The sequence below is a fragment of the Apium graveolens genome, chromosome 1 (genome assembly GCF_009905375.1).
Source record: "Apium graveolens cultivar Ventura chromosome 1, ASM990537v1, whole genome shotgun sequence".
In the NCBI taxonomy this organism is placed as follows: domain Eukaryota; kingdom Viridiplantae; phylum Streptophyta; class Magnoliopsida; order Apiales; family Apiaceae; genus Apium; species Apium graveolens.
In genome coordinates, this window is record NC_133647.1 from 175,219,261 (window position 1) to 175,227,545 (window position 8,285).

An 8,285-nucleotide genomic window follows, 5' to 3' on the forward strand; every position below is an offset into this window, starting at 1 on the left:
GTATGTAGCACTTTGCACCCAAAAGCTTGGGATCACTTGTCCTGAAATCTGGTAGGGGCTCCTTATCGGGGGACAAGGATGTGTCTAACATTTGGGGTGAACCACGGCTATACCTGCGTCCACGAATTAGAGAAACAGCTGGTAGCGGAGGGTTATCCTTGGCCAGGGAGATGCCTCATCCGTGAAGTCTCGAAGCCGCGGACGAGCCTTGGGCCTTTGTGGTTGGGCCTCATCGGCGGACATTCCTAAAGCTAGTAGAAGACGGTTTCCAGTGGGTTTCCCATTGGGCCTCGGGATAAGAAATCTAAGCCCATTAGGTTTCTTGTTCCCCAAGAACTACGTGGGCTTGATCCCCTATAAATAGGGGTACGTAGGCACATTGTAAGGGGTCAGAAGCGAGAGCGCAAAGGAGCCACCACTAACCCTAAGCAATCTCAGCCCCCAATAATCACCACTACCAAACATTGTTCATCTTTTCCGACAAATACTGTTCATCGGATCCGCCGGTTACTGTTCACGTTTCCGACGAAGAACTGCCATCACAGATCTTGTTTCCGGCTACTAACCTCAAATTTTGTTGTTCCCAAATTCCTCCGTCAACAGTTACAATGTATGATCTTCTCGATAATGATAACACATATAATGTAAACCTATGTCTGTGTTTATGTTAGATATATTTGATAATGTCATGTCTAATATGATTTGTGTTTAGTTTTCAGATCTTACTTAAACAGGACAAATCAGTACTTAACTGAAATCAGCACTTATACTGAAGTCAGAGCTTAAGTTATCAGTACTTAAGGTTCAGGAGATATTTATCATGAGATAATATCAGGACTTAAAGGAAACTTTCAGATAAGAAAGGCGGCTGATTGAAAGGAAAGAAGATCAAGACAAATGTAAGAAGAGATATGCATGAAGAAGGAATTTTGTGAAGAATGGAATACTTGGAAGAAAAGATAACTAATTGATATATTTTAGGAAGCAGAATTATATTCCATATCAATTAGTGATTATCTTGTAATTGTGTAGTATATAAACACAGACATAGGGTTTACACTATATGTGTTATCATTATCGAGAATATTATTCATTATAACCCTAGCAGCTCTCGTGATATTTGTTCATCACTGAGAGAGGACAGTTATACATTATAACAGAGTTTAATAAAGTTTGTTTTATATTACTTGTGTTCTTTGAATTCGATTTGATTGTGCTATACACTGTATTCAACCCCCTTCTACAGTGTGTGTGACCTAACAAGTGGTATCAGAGCCTATCTTTTAACACACAAACAGTTTAAGATCCAAAAACAATCATGTCTGAAGTAGAAACTCCAACCAAGCCCACCAAAACTGAAGAACCTCCAAAGACTCAAATCCATAGTCGATATGAGGCTATTAGAGTTCCTATACTGAAACCATCTGAATATCCCATATGGAAAGTGAGGATGACTATGTTTCTAGAAGCTACAGATCCAGAATATCTTGATAGAATCAATGAAGGACCTCACAAGCCAACAAAACTCGATGTTGTAGTTGCAGGTGAAGCAGCAAAGTCTGTACCAAAGGAGAAGAGTGATTACACTGCTGAAGATATCGCATCAATTGCTAAGGATGCTAAGGTACGACACTTGCTGCATAGTGTCATTGATAATGTAATGTCAAACAGGGTAATTAACTGCAAGACTGCAAAGGAGATATGGGATGCCTTGGAGACAAGATGCCAGGGAACTGATTCGATTAAGAAGAACAGGAAGACTATACTCACTCAAGAGTATGAACACTTTGACTCAAAGCCTAATGAGTCATTGACTGATTTATATGACAGATTTGTCAAACTCTTGAATGATTTGTCACTAGTTGATAAGGAGTATGATCTTGAAGATTCAAGTCTTAAATTTCAGTTAGCTCTTCCTGAAAGTTGGGATTTGAAGGCCACAATTATAAGAGACAGCTATAATCTTGAAGAAACAACTCTTGATGAAATTTATGGGATGCTCAAGACTCATGAACTTGAGATGGAACAAAGAAGTAAGAGGAAAGGAGGAAAGTCAAGGACAGTTGCTCTTAAGGCTAAGGAAGAATCCCCCAAGGTAGCTACCTCAAGGAAAGGCAAGGGAAAAGCGCTCGTCACAAAGTCTGATACTGAGTCATCAAGTTCTGAAATTGATGATGACTCAGAAACTGAAAGCTTGCCTGAGATGGATGCTGATGAAGAGATGATGAAGTTGTATGCTCTTATGGTGAAAGGAATCACAAGGATTGCATACAGAAAGTTTAGAAAGGGAAAGAAGTTTTCCAGGAAAAGTGCAAGTTCTGATAAGAAGAATTTCAGAAAATCTGAAGGCAAAGGAGGGAAGTCTGACAGAGGAGATTATACAAATGTCAAATGCTACAACTGTGGTGAGAAAGGCCACATATCTCCTGATTGCAAGAAAGTGAAGAGTGAAAAAGGCAAGGCTCTTGTCACAAAGAAGAAAAGTTGGACAGACACTTCAGATTCTGAAAGTGAGGTGAACTATGCCTTGATGGCAAATGTTGATAGTAGTTTTGAAGCTGCTGAGTTAAAGGTACCTCAAACTACTTATGCATTTCATACTGATGACATTAATGAGTTGAGAAGATATCTTAAAACCATGTTCATTAGTTATAGAGATCAAACTTTAACATGTGAAAGATTAACTTCTGAAAATCTTGCTTGTAAAAAGAGGAATGATTATTTAGAAAAAGAGTTAGTCATGTTCCATCAAACTCAGAAAGATAGAGATGATGCTTTCTATGTTAGGGATGAAGTACTTAAAATGAATGAATCTCTAAAAACTGAGTTAGAAAAGGAAAGAGAGATTATCAGGACTTGGACTAACTCTGGTAGAACAACTCAGAATTTGTTAAGTAGTGGAAACTGGAAAGAAGGCTTAGGTTATGGAGATGATAAGAATGATAACGGAACTGTAGAAATTAAGCCTATAGTTGTTAAACAAAAGTCAAAGTTAAAACCTGTTAAGTTTGTAGCTGTAAAGTCTGATACTGAGAAATCAGAAGTTAAAGAGGAATTAATTTCTGACAAACTAAAACAGGAAAAGATAACTGAAGTTAACGTAGGCTTAATGACAAAGAAGCAGCTTAAGCATAAGCTGAAAGATGTTAAGAATGTAAACAAGGTAAAGTCACCTAGGAAAAATAGGAATGGAAAGGAAGGTGTGACCTAACAGTTTATATAGTACACAGTTACAAGATAACTTCTAATTGATATGGAATATAATTTTGTCTCCTAAAATAGATCAATCAAATATCTTATGGAATTCTTTCAGTCCTCTAACTCTTTCCATACATATCTTCTTTTGTATTAGTCTCGATCTTCTTTCCTGTAAATCAGCTTCTTTCCTTAACTGTAAATCTTCCCGTACTTAAGTTCTGATATCTATCTTCCGATATTCATCTTATGATAACCTAAGTTCTGACTTCTAGTAAGTGCTGATTCCAGTAAGTACTGATTCCAGTAAATACTGATATTTCCTGTTTGTTAAGATCTGAAAAATAAACATGAAACATATTAGACATGACATCACAAATATATCTAACAACTTATTGTTTCTCCTTCTCCCTACTGTGTTTTTCCATCATATAGAAGTTATGTACTTTATTTAAGCCATTTAACATAGTTCCAAGTCCTAACTACTAGCTAAATTGCATAATTGGTAACTTTATTTTTAAACAGAAAGGTAAATTTTTTAAGCCTTTCCATCTTTTCCTCCTATTCTTCTCTATAATCCTTTTATTCCTTGATTTTCTTCTCCTTCTCCCTACAGTGTTTTCTTTTCCTTCTTCATTATATTGATAAATTAATCGATTCATTGGCTTAATTGTGTAAATACGCATCCGCACAATCAAATACATAAGCTCAATATTACTATCCACAAAGCAAAAACATAAATAAAAAACATAAGTGTTACCTAATCAACATACACAGAATAGCATACACATAATCAGAACAAAAACATGAGTTTTATCTAATCATGATTCGGAACACCAGAAGACATCAAAATCACATCGAAAAGCATATACATCAATTCAAAAATCCACACCAAAAGACACCCTTCTTCACTCTCTATTCAAGTTCTCAAAATCAAAAAAAAATACAGAAAGGCTAAAAAAAATTCAAACTTTACGAGCTACTAAAATAAGAAGAAATCTTACATACATTACTGGTAAAATCGAGAGAGAAAAATCTTTAATGGTCCAGTCGGATCATCGTACTTCTCGATTTCTGCGGCTTCAAAAACCTCGCCGGCTTTTTTGATTTCTGCGATTTCAACAACCTCATCCACTTTTTTTGTTTCTGCGGTTTCAACCACCTCATTGAAGCGTAGTTTTTGAGGTTTCAACCTCATCGCTTCCGATTTCATTACTTGAGCTTTCATTCTATCAGGAGTATCTTCAACAACCGCAAATTTGAAGGAAAGATCTGTAGTGGGAATCGAAGGAGGAGATAAAGAGAGAGTTATTTCAGAATCAAAAGATGGTGCTAAATCGTTGATAACTTGTGACTCCATTAAAGCTTGCATGCAAAAGGGGGGAGATTTGGTAGAGGAAGATGAGAGAGTTGAGATGAGAGAGAGTAAAGGTCTGCTGAATAACTGAATACGGGAGTGTTTAGAGGAGATAGAATAAAGCAGTATTAGTGGAGTAAGATTCATTAGTATTAGTAAAGTAAGTAAAATGAGGCGATGTATAAATATTAAAATAATAAGGTGCAGACTTTTTATAATATATAATTTTTACTATTTTGGGTAATGTAAACAATTGAGAAGGACACCCAAAAAAGAAAAGTGTAAAGAATTGGCGGGGACGGAGGGAGTATAATTTTCTCAAAGTACAACATACATCAAAGTTGGTGCTTAGATCAATGTGAAATCGCAGCTTAAAATACAAATTGGAGCCGAATTTCTCCTAGAATTTGGAGCTAGTATCAAAGTATCATAAAATCTTGTTTATATTAAAATAAAGAGGAAAATAATTAGGAAAAATCCAACTGCTAAGTAGAAAATAATAAGACCAGATTTAGGAAACATTATTAGTGTATCTAATAACATTATGAGTAATAATTAGTAATGCATTTAATGAGTGGCACGACAAATTGCTAAAGGGTATTATATTAAATTTTAGCAAATCTAAAAGTAAGAAGTGTATTATGGACAATAAAAAAAGTACAAATAAAGGGACTTGGTGGAGAAAAAAACATACCAATCGCAAATGCTTAGCCATGGCCAGCTGAGGGATCAAAATGCACACGTATTAAAATCATTCCAAAAAAATGACTCAACAAAGAGACTAAATAGCATCCAGAAACAAATCAGGTACCGTATTACTTTAGGTAAAAGTGATTCACCTTTAGTTTGTAGAAGCAAATTTCTGAGAACTTCGATCGGGTTTGGCCACACAAATCAGATAGTTACATAAGAGTAGAATGTTTCAATTTGTACTACACATATAAGCTCTAATGTTTGATTGTTTATATGAGTCAAAAAAGATACATTATTTCAATAGGGGGAAAATATATAAAGATTGAGTATAAACAGTTTTTTTGAGTTGACATACACACATATATGTATAAAATTAACATACCATAACATTTAAAGATAGCTAATATTCAAGAGTTTCTTAATGCTTTCATCTTCCACGCTTCCTTTCTTAAATTATTTCAGAAGATTTTTTTTCTCACATATCTATTTCAAATAGTTAGCCTACTTTGCAATGATCTCGTTACATGTTTGAGTCTAGAACTTCGGATCCTATTATATCATTCCAAAAAAAAAGCACAATATACTTGCCGGAAAAAGAAGAGAGATATGGGGGGCGGAAAATAGTACACCTTAAAATTCCAGTGAAATAACTACCCCTGCCCAACATTCTGCAATGTAATACATGTGGGTGCTTACATGATGAAGAATGAACGCATTTTTTAAGGTCTCTGTAACTAGAGCAAATGTTTCTATTCGCACCTGACGACATCAGATTAATTACCTTGTAGACAAGTGACTCGATTCTTTGCAAAGATATCAAAAAGGAGTATTAACAATATGCTCGAATTTGTAGTTTTTGTGTCCATAATCATATCTCATGACATGATTCGATACCCACCGAAATTTCTTGCATCAAATCTACAACCACAACAGTGTGCAATAAGTCATCCTCAAGTTTTGCTATTTTTTTGTCAACCTTGATTGCTTATCAACATAGATTTAGCATAAACATGTTCTTTCAGAGCTAAAGGGGAATATTTTTTTTTATATATATGAATGAATTTCTAATATTACTAATCTTTATATTCTTCTAAATGCACCTTGCCTACTGATACAATACTAATTAATTTAATCGTTACAAATACAAAATTCTATACATTTGTAGATTAGACGACTCGTACTACACTCACAAAGAGATACTGATATTAACACATCCAAGTGCATATGCAACAAGCTGCATGTCATACCTGGTAACTATCTCGTATTAAAGAATTCTTAATTTGTGTGGCTCTCCAACCATAACAATCCTAAGAATGACAAGAATCTGCAAAACTGATTTGGCGCAGTCGGTGAATAAAATTCACATTTTCTGACCACTATCAAGAACTACAAGCTCAAATCTTACCTTAATAAATGCAAAAGTCGCGCTTGCAGAAGTTATTCCAGCTAGATGACCTGTATTAAAATTCACTCTGCTTTCGTCAAAGACTTGACCAACTGACCAGGGTATCTCAGACAGCTTACCTTCTCCAAATTTTCCATCATTACTCCTTTGACCTCTGAAACTTGGGCCTTCACCTTTACAACTGATCTCGTCTGACCATCCACTCAATACTGCATTTGCTCGTTTAGCTTTGGCCTAATTCAAAAAGTAACGGAACATATTACAGGAATTACATCAAAACACACACACAGAGGCTTAGAATGCATGATCATATTACCCTAACTCTTTGTTTAAACTATTTGCAATAGCTGCTGTAACTTTAACCCCACCAGACCTCTCGGTACAATTATCCTTAATTCGTTCAAGAAAAGTCGTAGGCAGCTGTCAAACAGTAAATTCAACAGCAATAACACAGAATGCTGAAGCGTAGAAAGCATTGGTTCACCACAACTAATGAATAAATTAAATGATTAACCTAAAAATGCATTCACCACTCAGCGGCAGATAACCGTAGCAACAATTTTTGACTCTTCGCTTCGCAACATATTTAGAATTGTGCTCATATTGCATATTTTTAGAATTGAACACATGTTTTCTATCAATTCAAAGATTTACCGATTGGGAAAGGCTTTTCAGCAACCTTTCCATAATCCGAACTTTAAGTTCATATATTGTCTAAAGACAATGCCTGAATCCTTACATATCTCGATTCCTCTCATACTTTAATAGAGAACCAAAAGATATTTATAACAAAGAATTAGCATGGAACAATTAATTAAAATGACAAGGCTTTACAGGGAATTAGAAGGGAGAAGGTAGGGTTGAGAGGGAGAAGACTAACAGAAAATGAGTTTACTGCCGATTAAAAGTGATAACCCTTAATCTGCTCGTGACACTTCATAAAGGTGCAGAATTTATAGGGAATCTGATGAAAAAGTGCTCTTGGATACTTTTGAGTAATTGATTACCATTGTTATGCCCAAAATTTGGTATAAATTTTGTTCGGGTCAAAACCGGGTCAATTGGTTAGAATTGGGATTTTGATGCCTAAAATTAAGGAAAGATAAGGCATCTATTTTATCATAAAGGAAGAAGGCGCGCTCTACAGATATGGGGAGGCGCGCCCTTATGCATACGAGAAGAGTAATGCTGATGCCTTACATAATCAAGGCGCGCCCTCATTGGTGAAGAAGGCGCGCCCTATTGGTATATGAAGAAAGTAATTCAACTGATTCTTAGAGCTATCCCCTAAGATATTAGGGCGCGCCCTAAGTGAGAAATAGCTTGGATGTGACTTCAACATGGTTACTTGGACGGGTTCTTTGGATGATTCTCGGAAGAGGGAGATTATTATTACTAACCTATTTGATGCAGGTACTCTATTGAAGAACTCCTTCCTGTAGCATATCTACAGGAAAGGCGGTGTCCGTGGTCAGAGACCTCCAGGGGTATGCCTGGACTGAAGGCCTCCTCCTGTAGTCAATGGGTGTCCTCATTGGGGATGTGGGGTGAAATCTGGTGTGTGCTTTGGGAGCTCTGTCTTTGTAGTCAACGGGTGTCCTCGTTGGGAGACTTTGGAGTATCCTGCACTTTGCA

General features: G+C 36.1%; 1 protein-coding gene across 5 annotated transcripts; it reads right to left on the reverse strand.

Moving 5' to 3' along the window:
* Positions 1 to 3,078: 3,078 nt before the first annotated feature.
* On the reverse strand, positions 3,079 to 7,654 carry LOC141671640 (uncharacterized). Of its 5 annotated transcripts, none has more exons than XR_012555195.1 (6): positions 7,531 to 7,654; positions 6,651 to 6,884; positions 6,493 to 6,577; positions 5,247 to 5,273; positions 4,204 to 4,467; positions 3,079 to 3,532 (listed from the first exon to the last, which is right to left on the reverse strand). XR_012555195.1 is itself a non-coding variant. In XM_074477931.1 (4 exons), exons 1-3 carry the CDS (start codon positions 7,335 to 7,337, stop codon positions 6,510 to 6,512), a joined length of 327 nt encoding a protein of 108 aa, XP_074334032.1. In that variant the 5' UTR covers positions 7,338 to 7,524; the 3' UTR covers positions 3,079 to 3,532; positions 6,493 to 6,509. The 5 variants fall into 5 exon arrangements, 1 of the variants encoding a protein (XP_074334032.1); XR_012555191.1 differs by lacking the exon at positions 7,531 to 7,654 and adding an exon at positions 7,305 to 7,524 and having other exon boundaries at positions 6,493 to 6,569; XR_012555193.1 differs by lacking the exon at positions 7,531 to 7,654 and adding an exon at positions 6,967 to 7,524.
* Between the last annotated feature and the right edge of the window lie 631 nt (positions 7,655 to 8,285).

Excerpts from the sequence above, each read along its gene's own strand:
- LOC141671640 (XM_074477931.1), bottom strand. The coding sequence starts at position 7,337 with ATGGAAAGGTTGCTGAAAAGCCTTTCCCAATCG. Across the intron at positions 6,885-7,304 it reads TGAAAAGCCTTTCCCAATCG|GCCAAAGCTAAACGAGCAAA; the intron begins GTAAATCTTTGA and ends TTTTTGAATTAG. Across the intron at positions 6,570-6,650 it reads CGACTTTTGCATTTATTAAG|ATTCTTGTCATTCTTAGGAT; the intron begins GTAAGATTTGAG and ends TCAGTTTTGCAG.